The 22,110-nt window shown below is 45.2% G+C and overlaps 1 protein-coding gene across 1 annotated transcript; it reads right to left on the bottom strand.

Moving 5' to 3' along the window:
• Positions 1-6,158: 6,158 nt before the first annotated feature.
• Positions 6,159-13,640, bottom strand: LOC134396197 (zinc finger protein with KRAB and SCAN domains 1-like). Its single transcript, XM_063122606.1, has 3 exons — positions 12,867-13,640; positions 10,136-10,265; positions 6,159-7,113 (listed from the first exon to the last, which is right to left on the bottom strand). Exons 1-3 carry the CDS (start codon positions 13,596-13,598, stop codon positions 6,164-6,166), a joined length of 1,812 nt encoding a protein of 603 aa, XP_062978676.1. The 5' UTR covers positions 13,599-13,640; the 3' UTR covers positions 6,159-6,163.
• Positions 13,641-22,110: the final 8,470 nt, after the last annotated feature.

The following is a 22,110-nucleotide window of genomic DNA, read 5'->3' as shown; positions in this document are numbered from 1 at the left end:
GGAAGCTGGTTTCAGGCAGCCGGCTCGGGTCAACTCAGCCTTCCATCCTCCCGAGGTCGGTAAAATGATGGGGGAAAGGTAATAATGGCCGGGGAAGGCAACGGCAAACCACCCCGCTATAAGGCCTGCCAAGAAGACGTCAGTGAAAGCTGGCATCCCTCCAAGAGTCAGTAATGACTCAAGTGCTTGCACAAGAGGTTCCTTTCCTTTCCTTTTCCCAATACTGGGACTCAAGGCAGCTTTACAAATTAAAACATGTACAATTAAAACAGCGATATACAAAAATTAAAAACATAATTAAACATGCTACAATATTAAAACATTCAAGACATTTAAAAACATTTAAAATACAAATAACAATTTTAGAAAACCCAACGCATAAATAACTCATAAGCAGAGGACCAGATTACTCCCCAAAGGTTTGCTGGAACAAAAAAGTTTTAGCCTGCCTCTGGAAGCACACCAAGGAGGGAACCAGTCTAGCTTCCCTGGGAAGGGAGTTCCAGAGCCCCGGGGCAGCCACCGAAAAGGCCCTCTCCCCACGTTTCCACCAGACGTGCCTGTGATGGTGGTGGGACTGAGAGAAGGGCTTTCCTGAACATCTCCAAGCACGAGCAGGCTTCTAAGGGAGAATACAGTTTTTCAGATAACCTGGACCCGAGCCATATAGGGTTTTATAGGTTATAACCAGCACTTTAAATTGTGCCTGGAAACAGACTGGAAGCCAGAGGAACTCTTTTAACAGGGGAATTGTATGCGCCCTGTAACCAGCCCTGGTCAGCACTATCCTGTTTCCAACAGAAGACAGCCAGATGCTTGCAGTGTGAAGGACACAGAGGCTACAACACTCCTCCAGTTTGTTCCCCCAACAACTCGGTTAAATCTGCCTGAAACTTCTCCCTCTTGGGCCTTTCATGAGATCTGTGTCCTCTATCAGATCTCTGTTGTCTGAACAACATTTCTGTCCCAAGAGAAATGTCTCCACACTGGGCATTTAAGCGATTGCTCCCTGGCATGTATTTTTTGATGAGACATCAAATGATAATTGCATTTCCCACACTCCGGAACTTCGTGGTTTTTTTTCTCCTGCATGAATTCTCTGACGTCTCATCAGGCTTCCTCTCAGAATGAAGCTTTTCCCACACTGAGAACATTGGTACGATTTCTCACCAGTATGCATTTTCACATGCTCCTTCAAATGTGCTATTTGTCTGAAATGCTTCCTACAGTGAGAACATAGAATCATAGAATAGCAGAGTTGGAAGGGGCCTACAAGGCTATCGAGTCCAACCCCCTGCTCAATGTAGGAATCCACCCTAAAGCATCCCTGACAGATGCTTGTCCAGCTGCCTCTTGAATGCCTCTAGTGTGGGAGAGCCCACAACCTCCCTAGGTAACTGATTCCATTGTCGTACTGCTCTAACAGTCAGGAAGTTTTTCCTGATGTCCAGCTGGAATCTGGCTTCCTTTAACTTGAGCCCGTTATTCCGTGTCCTGCACTCTGGGAGGATCGAGAAGTGATCCTGGCCCTCCTCTGTGGGACAACCTTTTAAGTATTTGAAGAGTGCTATTATGTCTCCCCTCAATTTATTTATTTATTATTTATTACATTTTTATACCGCCCAATAGGCGAAGCTCTCTGGGCGGTTCACAAAAATTAAAACTCAATCTTCTCTTCTCCAGGCTAAACATGCCCAGTTCTTTCAGTCTCTCTTCATAGGGCTTTGTTTCCAGACCCCTGACCATCCTGGTTGCCCTCCTCTGAACACGCTCCAGCTTGTCTGCATCCTTCTTGAATTGCGGAGCCCAGAACTGGACGCAAACATGTGTATGTTTTCAGTCCAGTATGGATTCTCTCATGCTCTTTCAAATGTACTATTTGGCTGAAGCATTTCCCACACTGAAAGCATCTGTATGGTTTCTCTCCAGTATCAATTTTCTGGTGTCGTGTTAAAGTTTCATTTTTAGAGCATCATAGAATAGTAGAGTTGGAAGGGGCCTAAAAGGCCGTCGAGTCCAACCCCCTGCTCAATGCAGGAATCCACCCTATAGCATACTTGACAGATCCTTTCCACAGGAAAAGCATTGATATGGTTTCCCTTTGGAATGGATTATGCTCCTCATTTCAATCAACATCTCATTATTCCTAACAAAGAGGGGTTTACTGTTATGATTAAGACTGAATGCGTTCAGCTGGAATTGTTTTTATTCTTGTTTCCTGTTGCAGCCTTCCTGAACCTGGGGCGCTCCAGATGTGTTGGACTACAACTCCCAGAATGCCCCAGCCAGCAGAGCTGGCTGGGGCATTCTGGGAGTTGTAATCCAACACATCTGGAGCGCCCCAGGTTCAGGAAGGCTGTATTAGAGCATGAGAAAGTCAGATACTAAAAAATAGACTTGTTCATTCAACAATAGTTATGCGTATTCTTTATTGTTTTTCTTAGGTCACAATAAATGTTCGTTGCTGAGAAGCAGTCTGAGGCTTGTCTTCTCGTTCCAGTTTTTCAGCGGCAACCGAATGTGTTGCTCCTGTTAGGTCACTTTAGGAGACAGGAATTTAGATACTTGACTCGCTTTTAAAGTGGCCCTTTAGGCAAACATGTTCCAGATCATGAAGACACCCAGTTCCTTTCAGTGTTCTAGAGTCTTCCCATCCTCAAACGAAAGAGAACCTATGAACGACTGAAGAGTTATTTTGCGTCCAACCAACAAACTTCTTTGAGAGATGTTTCTTCCGCATTCACAGTACTGGAATGGTTTTTCTCCCAAATGGATTCCCTGGTGACTAATCGAACATACTTTTGGTTTTATTTATTTATTTATTTATTGCATTTTTATACCGCCCAACAGACAAAGCTCTCTGGGCGGTTCACAAAAATTAAAACCATTAGGAACATAATAAAACATCCAGCAAGCTAATAACACAAATACAAAATACAATCTAAAAAGCACAACCAGGATAAAACCAGGATAAAACCCTGTTTTGCACCAGCTGGTTTGAACCGGTTCCTACACTGAGAGCATTATTATGGTTTCTCCCCTGTGTGAATTCTCTCATGTCTTGTTAAATCAGCTCTACGACTGACGTTTAGCCCTCATGTTCCTTTCCAGTTTGCATTCTTGACGCCTGATGAATTATTTTCTATGACAGAAGTGTGTCCCACCCCCACCCCCACATGGATATAGAACTTTCATGCAGTTTCCTTCCTGAATGAATGCTCTGGTGTTTCTCTGAAGTACACATCTGACGTTTTCCCCATCCTTGGGACTTGAAAACATGTCGCTATTCAGATGTCCAATCAAGTCATCTTTCTGATGCAAGCTTTCATCGCACCTCAAGAGCATGTGTTGTTTCTCTTAAAAGGATTTTCTTGGGTTTATCAAAGCACATTTTGTCTAGATTCTTCCACACTGCACCCCATGTGGGACAGGCAAAGGGGTTCTATAAGGACAGGCTGTCAAGGTTCCATAGGGTGACCATATGAAAAGGAGGACAGGGCTCCTGTACCTTTTAACAGTTGCATAGAAAAGGGAATTTCAGCAGGTGTCATTTGTATATATGGAGAACCTGGTGAAATTCCCTCTTCATCACAACAGTTAAAGTGCAGGAGCTATATTAGAGTGACCAGATTTAAAAGAGGGCAGGGCTCCTGCAGCTTTAACTGCTGTGATGAAGAGGAAATTTCACCAGGTTCCCCCTATATACAAATGACACCTGCTGAAATTTCCTTTTCTATGCAACTGTTAAAGATACAGGAGCCTTGTCCTCCTTTTCATATGGTCACCCTAGGTAAAGCCTTCTCAGGGTTTCGTTCCAACTCCCCTTTCCCAATTGAAAAAAGCGTGGAGGGAACAAAGCCAGCTCCCAACTGAGTCAACAGCACAAGTCAGGAGACGGATTACACCCTCTGTGCTCCTCATCTATATGTTACAGCCCTACCATACACACGTTCTGGTATCTTATCAAATGTCCTCTGATGCACACTCAGGTCATTTGTAACGTTTCCCTTCTGGAATTCTCTTACGTTTATCAAGATCTAATTTCTTGCTGGATGTTTCCCCACCACTATCTGCCCCTCTCCAATATGTTTCATAAGAGATGCAGTTCTGTAGAAGAACCTTCTACCGTACCTAGAGGACAAGGGCGTTTTCCCCCTTATGGATAGTGGCCTGGTTCAGACAACATGCTAAACCATGCTAAACCATGCTGTCAGGGATGCTTTAGGGTGGCCATCTGTCAGGGATGCTTTAGGGTGGATTCCTTCATTGAGCAGGGGGTTGGACTCGAAGGCCTTGTAGGCCCCTTCCAGCTCTGCTATTCTATGATTCTATGATTCTATGCTTAACCACAAAATGATTAATGGAATGCATTAAGGTCAATGCAATCTGTTAACCATTTTGTGGTTAAGCAGCATGGTTTAGCGTGTTGTATGAACCAGGCCACTGTGGAGGTTAGACTAATTACAGTTGCAAGATCATCTGCGAGTTCACTACATTTATTTTGCCTAGCAATCACCTTGTTCCCCTGCTGCCCTTTGGACCTCCATCTCTGCCCTTGAGGTTCAGCAGTCACAGCAAAGTTTCACTGGGCAACGAGGATGATCAGGGGTCTGGAAACAAAACCCTATGAAGAGAGACTGAAAGAACTGGGCATGTTGAGCCTGGAGAAGAGAAGGTTGAGGGGGGACATGATAGCACTCTTCAAATACTGGAAAGGTTGTCCCACAGAGGAGGGCCAGGACCTCTTCTCAATCCTCCCAGAGTGCAGAAAACTGAATAATAGGCTCAAGTTACAGGAAGCCAGATTCCAACTGGACATCAGGAAAAATTCCCTGACAGTTAGAGCAATACGACAATGGAACCTGTTACCTAGGGAGGTTGTGGGTTTTCCCACACTAGAGACCTTCAAGAGGCAGCTGGACAACCATCTGTCGGGGATGCTTTAAGGTGGATTCCTGCATTGAGCAGGGGGTTGGACTCGAGGGTTGCCTCCTCCAGGGCAATTTTCTAGGCCAATCTCGAAGCCAATTCTCTAGCTCTCCTTGCTGGGCATTCTCCAGCTAAATCTCACTTCTGTCCGCACCATCTGAAGAGACAAGAGGAATTTTGTCCATCTTCTTCTGGATTTCTGCACTCTCTCTTCGCTCTGATTCATGTTGTCTCCACATAACTTCTACCCATCATGCAAATCAGGCAACACTTTATAGCTTGTTTTCATAATTTATTCTATTACGGCTTGTCGCAGCAAGGAGTTACGCATGGCACTGAAGGTATCATCTCTCCCATTTCATTTCACCCGTCACCAATGGCATCGTGATGTGCTGAGGAGGATGTGGACGTAGAAGACAACTCATCGCATTCATACTTCAAGGCTGAGAATCAGACTTTGCAAAGAGCCATGGACCGCTAGTTTAGCAAAAGGTGTATCAACACCATCACAAAATACCCATTCATAGAATTCCCTTCTTGTATAGACTTTTTTATGTTTATGAAGGTATGGGTTTTTTTAACATGAGGAGACCAGATATCTATACAAGAATACATGGGGGGCTGTTCGCATGACACGCCATAGATCACCATCCCAAATATTTGCTGTCAGGTCATGCTTAACCTGGTTGGTGGGGGTTATGCGAGGGTTAAAGAACCTTACAACAGGCCATGGGTTATTTAACCTCCACTGGCTGGGTTTGCACAATATGACAACCCACGGCCAGAGGTTGAATATTCAGGATGGTGCCCATGGGTGCTGTGACTTAAATAAGCCACACTGTGCTGCCGCGTGACATGAGAACCCAGTCATGGTTTGCATGTCAAAGATCTCAGACTGGACCCACAACATCTCTAGTTTATTAAAAGAAGAATCTCTGACCTGTACAGACAGTACCAATGACTTGAGTTTGTATAAGACAGACTCATATGTTAGGTGCTTTTAGTAACAGGGACGAAAGCCACAAGTAGAACGCTAATCCAAAATATTTTACAGACCCTTTTATTCATGTTTACTCATAGAGACACGCCTGGGTGTTTGAGGACAATGACTTCCGGGTAATGGCACCTTAAGCAGTCTATCTGTTCCTTACAAGGTGAACTCTGGAACTGAAGACTTTCTTGGCGGAGATGACACTGGACCCTGTTAAACTGCTACACTGGTTCTCACCTCTAATCAATGAACCTTAGCGGCCAATGTTTCTCCCACACCAAGGGTATTCACAAGATTCCTGTCTCCTCTGTGAGTTGCCTGAACAATCAACCCTTCTGAGAGGGATTTCTTGTGGCCTGGGTTCTGACCAGTATGAATTCTCAGATGTTTCATCAAATGTGATCTCCGCTTGAAGCTTTTCTCACACTCACGACACTCGTATGGTTTCTCTCCAGTGTGAATCCTCTGATGCCTCAACAAATCGGATTTCTGAGAGAAGCTTGTCCCACACTCACGACATTCAAACGGTTTCTCTCCAGTGTGAATCCTCTGATGCCTCAACAAATTTGATTTCTGAGAGAAGTTCCTCCCGCACTCAAGACACAGATGAAGTTTCTCTCCAGTGTGAATCCTCTGATGTTTCATCAGCTGTGTCCTCCGTATGAAGCTTTGCCCACATTTAGGGCAATCGTAAAGTTTCTCTCCTGCATGGTTGCTCTGACATCTAAGCAGGTTAGTTTTCCGATGGAAGCCTTCTTCAGTCTCTGAGAACCTGTGTGATTTCTTCCTTGTATGTCTTAGTTGATGCGGATCGAGGTTGGATTTCTGCTGGAAGTTCTCCAACAATATGGGACATTCATTCTGGTTCTCCCTGACATGTTCCAGAACAAGTCCTGACTTGTTGTGGTACCTTCTACCATACTTGGAGAACAAGGGTGTTCCTTGCCTTCCCTGCACTATGTTGGTTTCACTACAGGCAGCTCCAAAACCTTCTGCACGCCCACTAGAGTCCTTTTGAGCTTTCAGAGGCTCCTCTTTCTGCCCCCTCATGGACTCACGTCTTTCTTCATGCATCTCAGCTGTCGATGGAACATTCGCTTGGCTTATCTGTGGAATTATCTTCGGCATTTCTTCTGGTTCATATCTGCCATAGTGAGAATTCTCCATGTTCAGCTGACCTCTCTTCCCGTCACCTGCAGAGACAGAGAGAGGAATTTTGTCGATGCTCTGGTGACTCCATTCTAGACTCCTGCAACTTCCTTCCTGTTGGCTTGTTCTTCTGCCTTATGTCCCTTTCTGGCTGAATTGGGATGTCACTGCTGCAAGCATCTTTCTCTCCTATCTCATTATTATCTCTCCCCACTGTTTCTGTCTAAGGTTGTATGTACTCTGGACTGAAATATTACAATCAAACTTCTGTGCCAAGTTAAGGAAGGTTCTGCTCCTGGGCACAGTGGGTTCAATAAGAACATCAGAACATAAAAAGAGCCAAGCTGGATCAGACCAAGGGTCCATCTAGTCCAGCGGTTGACCAGTAATCCACAAGTACGGCATGAGTGCAACAGCACTCTCCCACCCATGTTCCCCAGCAACTGGTGCATATAGGCTTAGTGCCTCTGATCCTGGAGGTAGCCCATAGCCATCATGACTAGTAGCCACTGATAGCCTTCTCCCCCTGGAATTTATCCAACCCCCTTTTAAAGCCACCCGAATTGGTGGCCATCGCTACATCTTGTGGTAGTGAATTCCATCGTTTAACTCTGTGCTGTGGGAAGAAGTCCTTCCTTTTAACTGTCCTGAATCTCCCACCAATCAATTCCATGGGATGACTGTGGCGTTCCACCCCACAAGTCAGTTCCCTAATGTATGTCTAAGATTTGTAAGTCTATTGTGTTTAGAATGTTGACCTGAGTGGGTGGAGATTGAATAAGGAGGGGGGAGGAGGATATATAAGGGAATGACTGAGGTGATAAGGGGGTGTTTTTAAGTACTTTGGTTCGAGGGAGAATTAGAGGATCAGGGTAAAGAGTGTAGTGTGCAGATAGTCAGTTGGTGTATATTAAACAATCCTGATAATAAAAGAAGTTCAAGAGTGAAGGTGTGAGAGAAAGGAAAGTGTGTATGAGAAGAGAGAAAGGATTGGATGAGAGGTTTTAACAAGGGTCTGAAAAGTGTTATTATGAAACAAAGTTTGTGAACTCTGAAATAAATTTTTATTCAGTTTGTTTTGTTGTTGTTTATTCGTTCAGTCGCTTCCGACTCTTCGTGACTTCATGGACCAGCCCACGCCAGAGCTTTCTGTCGGCCGTCGCCACCCCTAGCTCCCCCAAGGTCAAGTCTGTCACCTCCAGAATATCATCCATCCATCTTGCCCTTGGTCGGCCCCTCTTCCTTTTGCCTTCCACTTTCCCTGGGGGTCCCATCTTCCGATGGTATACCGACATATCTCTTGTTGTACTGATCCATTTAGTTTTCATGGCAAGAATACTGGGGTGGGTTGCCATTACCTTCCCCAGGGATTGTATTTAGTCTGACCTCTCTACCATGACCTTCCCGTCTTGGGTGTCCCTTCACGGTTTAGCTCATGGCATCTTTGAGGTGCTCAAGCTCCAGCACCCCGACAAGGTAACGATCTCCTTTGCTGGAGTCAGTTTGTTTTACTACCACAAAAATCCCATGTGTCTCCTTGGTATTTATCATCTGCAGTTATATACATATAACACCCGTTCTGACATTAATTCACCATCAGCACATATAATTCACAGTGCATTATTTTATTCCTGAAATTATTCCTCTTCAACCCCTTTCTCCGCATAGTTTGTAGAAAGGTGGTGTTTGTCCCTCACCTCAGGCTCATGAAGTGGTGGCGCTTAGCTTGAGCAGGGAGTGTCTGCGGACAGGCCTATTGTAAAGAGCCTGTGTCATGGCACAATGACCCCCACATTGGGTTCTAATATTATGAGAGAGAAAACCAAGCCCAGATGATCTGAAGAGCAGAAAGGGATCGATTTTAATCTTCATGCCGAGTGCACTGGACAGAGCAGCTTAAACCCTTCTCTGATGGGAATTAAAATCGTACCACGCAAGGGGTGGGAGCCTGGCCGAGGATAGTGGTCTTCAACCAGTGCGGCATCACCCCAAAGTGGGTCACATAATCAGGCCAGATGGGTTGCGGCGAAACGGTTGCTACCATGTTGGGCAATTGTAAAATTGTGGAAGTGAGTCCCATGTTGCAGGTTGGGAGTCCGACATGAGACTCAGGTCTGGGCTAGTTGGTGACCAGTTATGGCTTCAGTTTGCAGGCAATTAGCATTTCGAATACCAACATAAGAAATGCCGTTAAACTTAGGATTTCAGACATTAGAAGTCAGACTGATATAGCTGCAATGTCAAAATCAAGGGCCATGAAATGGCTAGCCAGAACAAAATTCCACTTTAAAGAAGAAAAATATTTGTTCTTTGATATGAAACGGGTCCATCGAGTAGCCTTTACCCGGCTTCGATTTGAGCTGATGGACACAATGATGTTACAGGGTAGATTCCAAGGTATTCCATCGAAAGATAGACTATGTATATGTGGCAACCCTGAAATAGAAGATTTAGCCCACTATTTACTTGAATGTTGTTTATATTCAAAATGTAGAGAACATTATCTATCTATGTTTTTAATACGCATGAGAGACTGGACAGCCAAGGATAAATGTTCCTTTCTCTTACGTGGTTCTACCTATTTTGTGACCCAGAGGGTTGCTCTCTTCGCTCTTAAAGCAGCCAGCATAAGGAAAAAAGAATTAGAAAAAAATGGATCAATTAATAAGTTTTTATCAAATGTTGTAATATACGAGGGGTCTTATTAACTGTTAGTCATATATAATATATCATATACGAACTGCATATTTTTAAAAAATTTTAAATCACAAATTTTAAGTAATGTCTGTTTGTTTTTAATGATTATGTGATTTTTTGAAATGGTCAGAAGACTTATTCAATAAAGGTATTCATTCATTCATTCATAGTCGGTGACCACTGGAATAGGAGAATAGGAGGGCCCAGATTGGGCAGATTAGAGCCATAGGGAAGAAATTTCCAATCCCTAATATAGAGTTCAAAAGAGGATCGTTTTTCCTGCCTACCTTCCTATCCACTCTTCTGAATTCATAGAATGGCTGCTAGATCTACTGATGCTTACTGGACCTCAGCGGAAGAGACGCTTACCGAAAGGCGGCACGCTCCCACCGTCCTCCTCCTGCAGGACTTGCCAGAACATGGTCTCTTGGCCCAACTGGGTTGGAGTCTGCTCAACCATACGCAAAGGTGCTGCTGTCTCCTTGGGGTTCACCGGCCCCTGGAAAGAGGCAAAAACATTTCCCCACCTTCCCCATGAGTTCCTGCTGAACAACACACAGTGCGAACACAGAAGACTCAAAATCACATCCTTTTCTTCAAAAAACCCAGAGCATTAAATAATTTTGCAACTCTCAATCCACTCCTAAAAATACAATGAAACACCCACTCTTCTGGTATATTTTAATCACCCCGATTTACAGCACGCAAAAGGATGATGAATGGACAACCATCTGTCAGGGATGCTTTAGGGTGGATTCCTGCATTGAGCAGGGGGTTGGACTCGATGGCCTTGTAGGCCCCTTCCAACTCTGCTATTCTATGATTCTATGTAGAGTACAGGCTTCTAAACAGTCACTTGCCTGGTCATCTATGGCGAGTAAATATCACCCTCCAGGTAACCAGGCAAGAAAGTTTTCATAAAAGGGTTTTTTCTTCTTAAAAGGGTCTCAATATACCACAAACTATTAACAATACTATGTGTAGATAGGCAAGCTATCATTTTATTTTACGGGGTAACACTTTGCATGACCAACTTTGCAAGACTAAACAGTGGAACTAGCTGCCATAGTCCTGACATGTGAGTTATAGCGCAAAGCTATGCATGTCTACTCAGAAGTCAAATTTTGAGTAAAAACAAACGTAAGGCTGACTTAAGAGTAGACCCATTGAAATGAACATGACTTAAATTAGTCATGACTAACTCAAGTCCCATTCCTTTTAATGGGTCTATTCTAAGTAGGACTTTTGTTAGATTTTACCCTTTAATGGCACTTCTTTCCCGATAATTGTTTATAGGATTGCAGCCTTAGATTGTAAGTTTATTGTTTAACTCTGGAACCAAGGCTCCTTTTAGTGAAGGTATGCCAATGTAGGGGGGAAAAACACACCGATAAGCGTGGATGCTAAAAAGAGAGATCAACTCTGGTGCTTGATAAACGTGTTAAAAACTATTTTATTCTTTAAATCCAAAAATGCTCTGCTCAACGTTTAGGACGTATCGTCCTTGGATTTAAAGAATAAAATAGTGTTTAACACGTTTATCAAGCACCAGAGTTGATCTCTCTTTTTAGCATCCATCCTTTTAGTGAACACATGATTTCAGGCAGATGTGCTGAGCAAGAGGGAACCCTTCTGCCACTTCCTGCTTCCCACACATAGGTGAGCACAACACATTTCATTGGGGTGTATTCACAGTTTTTTTTTAAAGGCAAACGTTTATTGGGTACTCAGTCATAAAGGACATTATTTGTATTCATTTATTTATTGAACACTGCAGACATTGATGCCCTACTCCGCATTCAGCTTGCCTGACCATGGTAGGGCCATTGCGTGTGGGGGGGATAGGAAATCACAGAATAGTAGAGTTGGAAGGGGCCTACAAGGCCATCAAGTCCAACCCCCTGCCCATTGCAGGAATTTACCTTAGAGCATACTTGACAGATGGCTGTCCAGCTGCCTCTTGAAGGCCTCTAGTGTGGGAGAGCCCACGACCTCCCTAGGTAATTGGTTCCATTGTCGTACTGCTCTAACAGTCAGGAAATTTTTCCTGATGTCCAGCTGGAATCTGGCTTCCTCTCACTGGAGCCCATTATTCCGTGTCCTGCACTCTGGGAGGATCAAGAAGAGATCCTGGCCCTCCTCTGTGTGACAACCTGAGGAGATGCTCCAGCATTGGTGGCACTTTGTGGTGTTACTGACCGGAGCGAGGTGATATTAGCCTTCGGGGTCCCTGCTCCTGGCCTCTTTGAAGAGCGGCTCCTGGCAGAACAATTCCTTTTCGCTCTTGCTGCCAGGAGCAACGTGCTGCCTCAGAGGCAGTGGTTCTTCAGCGGCGGAGCTGCTGGAAGACCATTCCCGCTGCATCTGCATCCCTCTCCGGATCCTTACCCAATGGCCCCCTCGATTCGGTGCTTATTGCCTGAGACATTAGGGTGTGCCTGGGCACACCTGGCACACCTCTTGCGCATGACTATGTTCCCACACAAACCCTTCCGCTGAAGCTTCATAGGCTCTGAGAACCAAAACGAGACATGTAGAGGGTGGGGAGAATTCGCCAGGACAAAACAGGGGGGCACAGCAGACGTTACAGCATATTCATGACCCCATTCACTGCTTCGGTGTAGAAAACCACCTTGCCGCTTACCCCTTGTTGACAATGGCCCATATCTGAAGACACAATAACGCTGGGGTCCTTTTGCCCAAAACTGATTTTGGATAAGTAAGGAACCATTGTTACCATATGTTTGGTACCATCTCTTTTAGCCATAAAATTACAATAAAACGTCTGCGTACTCATACACGTTCACACACTATTTAAAACAACTATTTCATACTGGACTAAGGTGGTCCTATAATTTTAGAACTAAACAAGGCCACCCAAAAATATAGACATTTCTGCATACTGTGAAGATTCCCCATAACTTATAACATAGCTAATAACATTTTTATAAGGCCCAGAAAGGATTCTCCTCAGTCAATTCGAGGTCCTACAGAAAGAATGTTGAGCGCAAGTCTAAACAATTTTAATCGAAGAACTACAGAAAGTTCAACAAGTCTGCATCTTGTTACAGACTTTAGGAATTAAATATTAATACCACACCTGCCACTTCGAAGACTCATCCTCTCGCTGGCTCATGAGGAAGTCCTCGGCCAGGACCACGGCCTGGGAGCAGGTGTCCGGCCCTCCTGCCCGGATCCAGCCCTGGAGGTCCACTGGCAGGCTGGCCAGGAACTGCTCCAGGATCAGCAGCTCCAGGATCTGCTCCTTGCTGTGTCTCTCTGGCTTCAGCCACTGCCGGCAAAGCTCCTGGACTTCGCTGTGAATCCTTCGGGGGTCTCTGACCTCCTGGCAGCAGAATTGCCTGAAGTGCTGGCGCTGCGCCTCCATCCTCAGGGCTTCCCCTCGCAAGATGGCCGCCTTCACTTTCCCATAGTCCTCCTGATCTCTGGCTTCCAGGCTTTGAAAGGCCTCTTCTGATTCCCCGCTCAATGCTGGCAGGAGCCGGGCCGCCCACTCTCCTCTAGGCCACCGGCAGGCCTTGGCCACTTGCTCGAAGGAGGCCAGAAAGGCCTTGGTGTCATCCCATGCCGCACCCTCTGACATCCCTGGGCTCCCCCCTCCTGTGTGAATGGTCTGCAGTGTCCTCAGGAACTCCTGCCATTGGGCTTCCCCATTCTGTGGCATCCCTTTACATGGTTCCGAGTTACCCTCTTGCAACACTCCCCATCTTGGTCGCTCTGACATATATTCAACCTGAAATACAGTGGTAGTTTTTCCTCCCCCACAGTGTCCCTCTTCTAGGTCAGGGCCGACAGACTTTTCTTCTTTCATCGCTTTCTCTTCCAACTCTACCCCTCAGTTCTAGGAGTAGAGGGTCAGCAATGACCCTTCTGGAAATATGATTCGCCAGTCAATATTGATCTTCCAGCACTCCAAGAGGATGATTCTGGCTGCTGAGATTTACTTGGCCACAAAAGAGCTGCAAGTGGCAGAGGTGTCCACGGCCATTTCCTGGGGGCTATTCAGGAGCTGAGTTTCTTCCTGAGCTATGGAGACACACACAATGGAAGGTGAAAACACTATTCGCTACAAGGCCAGGTTTAAGGTTCTTGTACTAGTGTACAAAGCCCTAAACAACTTGGGACCAGGATACCTGAGAGAGCGCCTTCTCCCCTACCAACTGAGGGCATCTGAGGGCCTGTTCCTGGTGGTTCCACATAGACCTATCATCCAAATGGAGTCCACCAGGGGAAGAGCCTTCAGTGTGGTGGCCCCGCTCCTATGGAATTCACTGCCTCTGGAGTGAATTCCAACTTTGTATTCCTTTCGGAATACAGGAAGGCAAATTCTGGCTGGACAGTTACCTAGGGGGGTTGTGGGCTCTCCCACACTAGAGGCCTTCAAGAGGCAGCTGGACAACCATCTGTCAGGGATGCTTTAGGGTGGATTCCTGCATTGAACAGGGGGTTGAACTCGATGGCCTTATGGGCCCATTCCAACTCTACTATTCTATGATTCTATAAGCCTCAGAGATGGAACCAAGATGAGGAAATATGGCTTAGAACATTCCATGTAATGTAACTGAGGGATATTATTTACATATTCTGGCTAGGAAGGGCCTGAGCAGAGAGATAGTGGCTTGGGATCACCCTCTGTGTAGTCTAGTGTGAGCCCCATATTGCAGGGATGGTGGTGATGCTTATGACAAACACTAGACTATATTCCAGGAACATCATCTTCCAAACAGGGGAGGAACGGCTGAGGCTTAGTGCTTTACAACAACCCTGCAAGGCAGTCTGACCATATTACCAAACATTTCTCATTCATCAGGAAGGGCTGGCAACAAGCTTATAATGGAGGCTGGTGTGGTTATATCCACATTGCAGATGGGCCATGGGGGAGAGGGAGAGACCCGAGCGACAGTGGTTTCACAATGAGCCTGCAGTGCGGTCTACTGCAATTTGCATGGCGGCCAGATGCAAAACAGGACAGGGCTTCTGTACCATGAGTATTTGCACAGAAGAAGCCATTTCAACAGGTGTGCCTTCTAGGGTGTCCTAGTGTCCTCTTTTGCAGAGGGCAGTCCTCTATTTGAAGAGCTGCCAGACGACTGCCCTCTATTTGAAGGCCTGCTCTGTTGGAAGGATTGTCTGGTTCGAGTTCAGTTTTACCCCCAGAAGGGTCTTGAGGCTGACCAGCCAAAGCACCTGGTCAGCAGCTTGAGCAAGGCACACAACGCACCCGGGCAGGATCTACCCTACTGCTTTAAAGCGCTTTATAACAGTTTTGACAACTGTTGGGGCCCAGGACACACTGCATATAGTTTTCAAAATGTCGTCAAAGCGCTTTAAAGCGCTTTAAAGCAGTAGTGTAGACCCACCCAGCCACCCGGTCACAGCCTTCCACACCATGGGGAGATTACTGTATATTTCGAAGACAACAGTTATTTCTAACTTTGCATCTCTCTATATAAGCATATGCCATTTTTATGCAAATCGCTGCCCTCTTTTTGGGCAATGCATCAGTGGCCACCCTCGTGGCTTGTCTTCCTGAAGCTCTTCACCTGACCTTGTCGCCTTTTAAGAACATAATTGCCCTGCTGGATCAGACCAGGGGTCCATCTAGTCCACTATTCTGTTCACACACAATGGTAAGGTGACCCTATGAAAAGGAGGAGAGGGCTCCTGTATCTTTAACAGTTGCATAGAAAAGGGAATTTCAGCAGGTGTCATTTGTATATATGGAGAACCTGGGGAAATTCCCTCTTCATCTCAACAGTTAAAGCTGCAGGAGCTATACTAGAGTGGCCAGATTTAAAAGAGGGCAGGGTTCCTGCAGCTTTAACTGGTGTGATGAAGAGGGAATTCCACCAGGTGCTGCATGCATACAAATGACACCTGCTGAAGTCCCCCTTTCAATACAACTGTTAAAGATACAGGAGCCCTGTCCTCCTTTTCATAGGGTCACCCTACACACTGGCCAGCTAGCTGCCCCAACGGGGAAAACCCACAAGCAGGCCACAGTGCAACAGCACCCTGATGCCCATGTTCCCCAGCAACTGGTGTACCTAGGCATACTGCCACTGATCCTGGAGACACCACGTTGCCATCAGGACTACTAGTAGCCAGGGATTTTGCATCCAGCCATCCGGACTGGAACCCCGGGCCAGTGGTTGGAAACAAATCCTACAACCTCGTCATCTTCCCCCGTGTTGCAGGTACAAACTCTCGGGCTTGGGGCAGCGCTGCTGCGGCCAGCCAGCTGGGTTGCTGTCGCCAGCACCCATGGAGCGTCCCTGTGAAGCTACGCATGGCGAAAGAAACGGGTGCAGGACGCCCAGGTTTTCCTCGCTCCAACTCACTTCTTCGGGCGGGTCGGCTGCGCGGGGGGGCTCAGCCGGGTCTTAAGAGGAGCGCCTGGATGCCTTCCTGTCTGGAGGGCGGAAAGCGGGACGTGGTCGCGCCTTGCAGGAGGAGCAGCGGCCGCTGCCAGCGTCCTCCTCTTCCTGTGATTGCATGGCGGCCGAGGAGACAGCACCCGACCGCCCCCTCCTGGGCGACGCAATCTTTACAGCCCCTCCACGCCCCACTCCGCCCCACAGCCTCCCTCAAAATCACAGGAGGCAGAAGCAAGAGTGGGACCTTAAAGACTAACGCATTTATTCATAAGGACCTAAGAAGAGCCACGCTGGAGCAGACCAAGGGTCCATCTAATCCAGCATTCTGCTCACACGGTGGCCCACGAGCAGGATAAGAGGGTTCAGAAGCACCCTCTGGCCCATGTTCCCCAGCAACTGGTGTTCACAGGCTTACTGCCTCTGCTACTGGAAGGTAGCACACAACCATCAGGGCTCGTCGCCCTTGATAGCCTTCTCCTCCAGGAATTGAGTCAACCCCCTTTTGGAGCCATCCAAACTGATGGCCGTCACTACATCTTGTGGTAGTGAGTTCCATAGTTTAACTGTGTGCTATTCGAGCATGAGCGTTTGTGCCAGGGGCATTGCAATAATAATAATAATAATAATAATAATAATAATAATAATAATAATAACAACAACAACAACAACTGATAGATGGAACAGGGAGGTTTGAGCATATAACACAGATTCTGGCCCGCTTGCATTGGCTGCCTACAGTCGTGTGAAAAAGAAAGTACACCCTCTTGGAATTGTATGATTTTACATATCAGGACATAATAACAATCATCTGTTCCTTAGCAGGTCTAAAAATTAGGTAAATACAACCTCAGATGAACAACAAAACATGACATATTACACCGCATCATTTAACAGAAATAAAGCCAAAATGGAGAAGCCATGTGTGAAAAAGTAAGTACACCTTATGATTCAATAGCTTGTAGAACCACCTTTAGCAGCGATAACTTGAAGTAATCGTTTTCTGTATGACTTTATCGGTCTCCCACATCGTTGTGGAGGAATTTTGGCCCACTCTTCGTTGCTTCAGTTCATTGAGGTTTGAGGGCATTTGTTTATGCACAGCTCTCTTACGGTCCCGCCACAGCATTTCAATCGGGTTGAGGTCTGGACTTTGACTGGGCCATTGCAACACCTTGATTCTTTCTTTTTCAGCCATTCTGTTGTAGATTTGCTGGTGTGCTTGGGATCATTATCCTGTTGCATGACCCAATTTCGTCCAAGCTTTAGCTGTCGGACAGATGGCCTCGCATTTGACTCTAGAATACTTTGGTATACAGAAAAGTTCATGGTCGACTCAATGACTGCAAGGTTCCCAGGTCCTGTGGCAGCAAAACAAGCCCAAATCATCACCCCTCCACCACCGTGCTTGACAGTTGGTATGGGGTGTTTGTGCTGATATGCTGTGTTTGGTTTTCGCCCAACGTGGCGCTGTGCATTATGGCCAAACATCTCCACTTTAGTTTCATATCTGTCCAAAGGACATCGTTCCAGAAGTCTTGTGGTTTGTTCAGATGCAACTTTGCAAACCTAAGCCGTGCTGCCACGTTCTTTTTAGAGAGAAGAGGCTTTCTCCTGGCAACCCTTCCAAACAAACCATACTTGTTCAGTCTTTTTCTAATTGTACCGTCATGAACTTTAACATTTAACATGCTCACTGAGGCCTGTAGAGTCTGAGATGTAACTCTTGGGTTTTTTGCAATTTCTCTGAGCATTGCACGGTCTTGTTAGACAAGTTCTTGCCCTTAGGGACGAGATCCAATTCAGCCCCCAAGAACGACACCACACTTCCAGCGACAGAGGGTCCAAAGCGCTTTATTGATTATAATCAAGATCTGAGAGTCTTGAAAGCAACAGTCAGACAAAGAATTGGAAATTCAGCAGGGCTTTTCAAGCCTGAAAGGGGCAGTGCCCCACAGCAATATCAACCAATTAGAATGTAACACCAGAGCCCCCCTTATGTCCTGCAAAACATTCCCTTCGCATCTTCTGCAAAACATTCCCTTTGCAACAGTAAGTTGCTTCAAGTTAACTTTTCTGCCTGGAGCAATGAAGCTATTGTTCTGGATAGATAAGGCAGTTACACAGGAGACATCCTTGAAGACACCCTCGGTACGTGACATTTCGCCTGCTGTATAATGGATACTATACAGCTTCCTTTAGAAAATGGAGGTGGTTATGCTAACATTCCCTCCTTTAAAGCAATTTAAAAACCAAGCTTGCTAACTTCTTCTAGGTCATCTATGGCTAAGGCTTCATAATGCAAATACATTTGCTGATGGACTACAGATTTTGCAAGATTTTTCATAAGAGACAAAATACAGGGGAGACAAAAAGCAAGGATTAGCAAAATCATTAAAATGAGACAAAATGCAAGAAATCCTTCTTTCAACCACCCCAGATTAGGTAACCAACTAGTGAGCCATCCAAATAGATCATAAGTGGGTGGTTGTCCTGTTTTATGGAAGACTTGTACTGCTTCTTTTATCTTCTTCACATCTGTCTCAATTTTACTTTGTTCATTTACATAAAAACAACAAGATTGATTAAGCACAGTGCATACACCATTTTGTTGAGCTAATAACAAATCCAAAGCCATTCTATTTTGCACAACAACATTGCTGAGAGAGGAAACTTCAGTTTGCAAGCTTTCTATTGCATCCAGTGTACTATTAAAAGCTTTTTCTAACTCTAGTGAGATGTTCTTGACAGCTTTCTCTATCTCAGATACTCCCAACCAAGGAAATAGCCATCGTATAGTAGCCTGAAATCCAGTGTTCCTTCTAGCTAAAGGGTTATCAGATCTTTGTACAATTCTGTGTGCAAAGCTACCAAAATTAGTCATCTGATCAGAAGTAAGGTTCTTAACAATTTGTAAATGTGGCACAGCAAATGATACAGTGCATCTTCCTCTCCATTTAGGAGGGAGGGTTTTATATAGATTTTCTCCACATAAGAAGTACATTCCTTGCTCAACAAGAGTGAGAGAAAGGATATTACCCTTTGTAGTAGTTATTTTGCTGTTCTTTCTAAACTTCATTACCATAGTTACACCATCAATGTAGTGGTATGTGCATCTGTTATAGTGGTTAGTACTCTTGTGCCATTGTTTAATTCATTCTTCCCATCCTGTGGTATGTTTAAATCCACAAAAGATGGAAGTAGCCAGGACTTCTAAAAGACTGATTGGAACAACATCAAGTGGAACTTTGACAACTGCTCCGTTTTCACTGAAAAAGAATACAGAGTTATTTAATAGGGCCATTGATTCATTTCTCCAAACGACATCTGTGAAGTTTAAGCTATAGAGTGTAGGATTGGTAAGACTATAAATGGGCATATCAGTGAAATTGTATGCGCCACTGCAGGTAGACTTTTCTTTGTTAACTTTCATTTCATCATTTACATAGGATTCTAAAAGTCCTTGAATAGAATCAAACCATAATATATGTGCACAATTTTGACCTTTTAACCATCCTACATCTTGACCAGTTGAATTCTCTGATTCTATACATATTGAGTGCTTTATTTCATTTGGTATTACTTGGTAGGCTATGAGTCCTTTGGAATGTGAATTTCGCACCCATAAGCCTTTGGTAGAATGTGTGTAATTTAAAATCCAGTCAGCTAACCACCCTGTTTTCATTTTTAAGGTCCAATAGGTTAGGGGTACAGGGACTGGAAGTAATTTATTACCTGCATCTTTCTTCCCTAGTTGCTCACAAACCCAACAGTTCTTAGCTTGTGTAGTGGTCACAAGTTTTTGTAGGGCAGGAAGATGAGGGTGATTATGAGGGTTTGCCAGAAACGTTTCACAATTGCAGTGTGAAGTTAAGTAACTTATAAGTGGTATAAGGCACAGATATAGGCAAAAGACTTTTGCCATGGCGTTTAAAGTAGAACCTGGAACCACCAGAGTAAGAAACCTGTGAGCCAGACAAGAATTATCAAAATTAAAGCTACACAATCTTCACACGAATGTAAGCTCATTGGTTCTGCTTGTAAAATTTAACTTTAGTGCCCCCTAAATGTTGGGCTGAGTACTCAGGCTGCTCCGTGTTGGCTTCTTCGCCTGTGCTTCTGGCAGCTTCCGGTGTACCAGAAGGCAGATGGTCATTGCCTGTGCCCTCTGAGCTCCGGCTACTCAGAGGAGGCAGAGGTTGATGAAAATGTTTTATTCTAGAACAATGTGTCCATTTATGTGTCCCCAACAGCTTCACAGCTGAATGACTTACAAGTACAACACAGTAAGGTCCTTCCCACTTTTCTCCCAATTTTTCAGGATTCCACTTCTTCAGCAGGACTTTATCACCGGGCTGGAACGGATGGATAGGTCCTTCAAGTGGCAATCTCTGGAAAGGTGCAGCGTAGCGATGCAGCTGTAAAAGAGCAGACTTGAGGGCAATTACATATTCTCTGAGAAAATCATTCCCCAGTTCCCATTTAATTTCTTCTCGCTCCCCCACCAAAACCCGAGGAGGAAAACCAAACATTAGTTCAAAAGGAGACAATTTAAGACCCTTTCTGGGGGTCTTTCTGACTTTTGACAATGCAATTGGAAGTGCATCCACCCATTTCAAGGAAGTTTCTAATTGAATTTTCGCTAGAGTTTCTTTCAGAGTTCTATTCATTCTCTCTACCTGTCCACTAGATTGGGGCCTCCATGGGGTATGAAGATGCCAATCTATTTGTAAGGCCTTTGCCAAGTTCTGCACTACCTGAGGAGTAAAATGGCCTCCCTGATCAGATTCTATAGTCTCGGGCAGAGAGAAACGGGGCACCACCTCTTGTAAGAGCTTTTGCACCACAGTTTTAGCTTGACAATTACGACAGGGGAAAGCCTCCACCCAACCAGTCAATTGGTCAACAAGAACAAGCAAATATTTAAAGCCTTTGCATAGGGGCATTTCAGCAAAGTCAATCTGGATTCTTTGAAAAGGATAACAAGCCCATGGTCTCCCTCCCATGGCTGCAGGTGCTTTTCTTGATGCATTCACTTTCTGGCAAATGAGGCAAGTAGAGGCAATTCGTTGAGCATCCATCCATATTCCTTGACTGATCATAGTTCTTAAAAGTCCTTCAACCATTGAAGAGGCTGATGAATGTCCATCTTGGGAGTGTAGATCTTTAAGAAGAGTGGTCATGATGATTCTTGGCACGACAAATCGACCATCAGGGGTGATAAACCATCCTTCTGAGTTCTTTGAAGCTTTAAGTTCTTGAGCTAACTTCAAGTCTTCTTTTTCATAGTGCGGGTTTAGATGCTGAGAAATGGGTTGCACTAGGTAGATTCGGCTGGCTCCACTCATGGCAGCCTGTTTAGCCAATTTGTCTACGTAGGCGTTCCCTTGTCGAAGGCGAAGGTCTGATTCTCCTCCATGTGCTCTGACATGGACAACTGCAACTTCTTTTGGCAACATCAAGGCTTCCAACAAATCAACTATTAATTTCCCATGGGCCACTGGTTGCCCACTGGCAGTCACAAATCCTCTTTCTTTCCAAATCTGTCCATGCGCATGAATTACAGAAAATGCATATTTTGAGTCAGTAAATAAATTCAGTCTTTTGCCTGAGGCCAGTTTCAGGGCCTCTGTGCATGCTACAAGTTCAGCTGCTTGTGCAGAAAAGTTGCTAGGAAGCTTTAATTGTAGTTGGACTCCATTTTCATATCCATCTGTTACTGCCATCCCTGTATATCTTTTTCCGTCTTGCATAAAGCTGGATCCGTCTGTAAACAACTCTAGGTCTACATCTGTCAGGGCTTCATCATACAGGTCTGGTCGTGGTTTGGTGTCAAATTGCAGGGCTTCAAGGCAATCATGCTCTGGAGCTTCTTCACTTCCTTGAGGTTCAGGCATCAAGGTGGCAGGGTTCAATGAAGCTATGGCTTTGAAGGTGAGTCTTGGGTCC

The sequence above is a fragment of the Elgaria multicarinata genome, chromosome 3, assembly GCF_023053635.1.
Source record: "Elgaria multicarinata webbii isolate HBS135686 ecotype San Diego chromosome 3, rElgMul1.1.pri, whole genome shotgun sequence".
Classification (NCBI taxonomy): Eukaryota; Metazoa; Chordata; class Lepidosauria; order Squamata; family Anguidae; genus Elgaria; species Elgaria multicarinata.
Note: the sequence above shows the minus strand (reverse complement) of the source record. Positions and strands in the feature narration are given on the sequence as shown.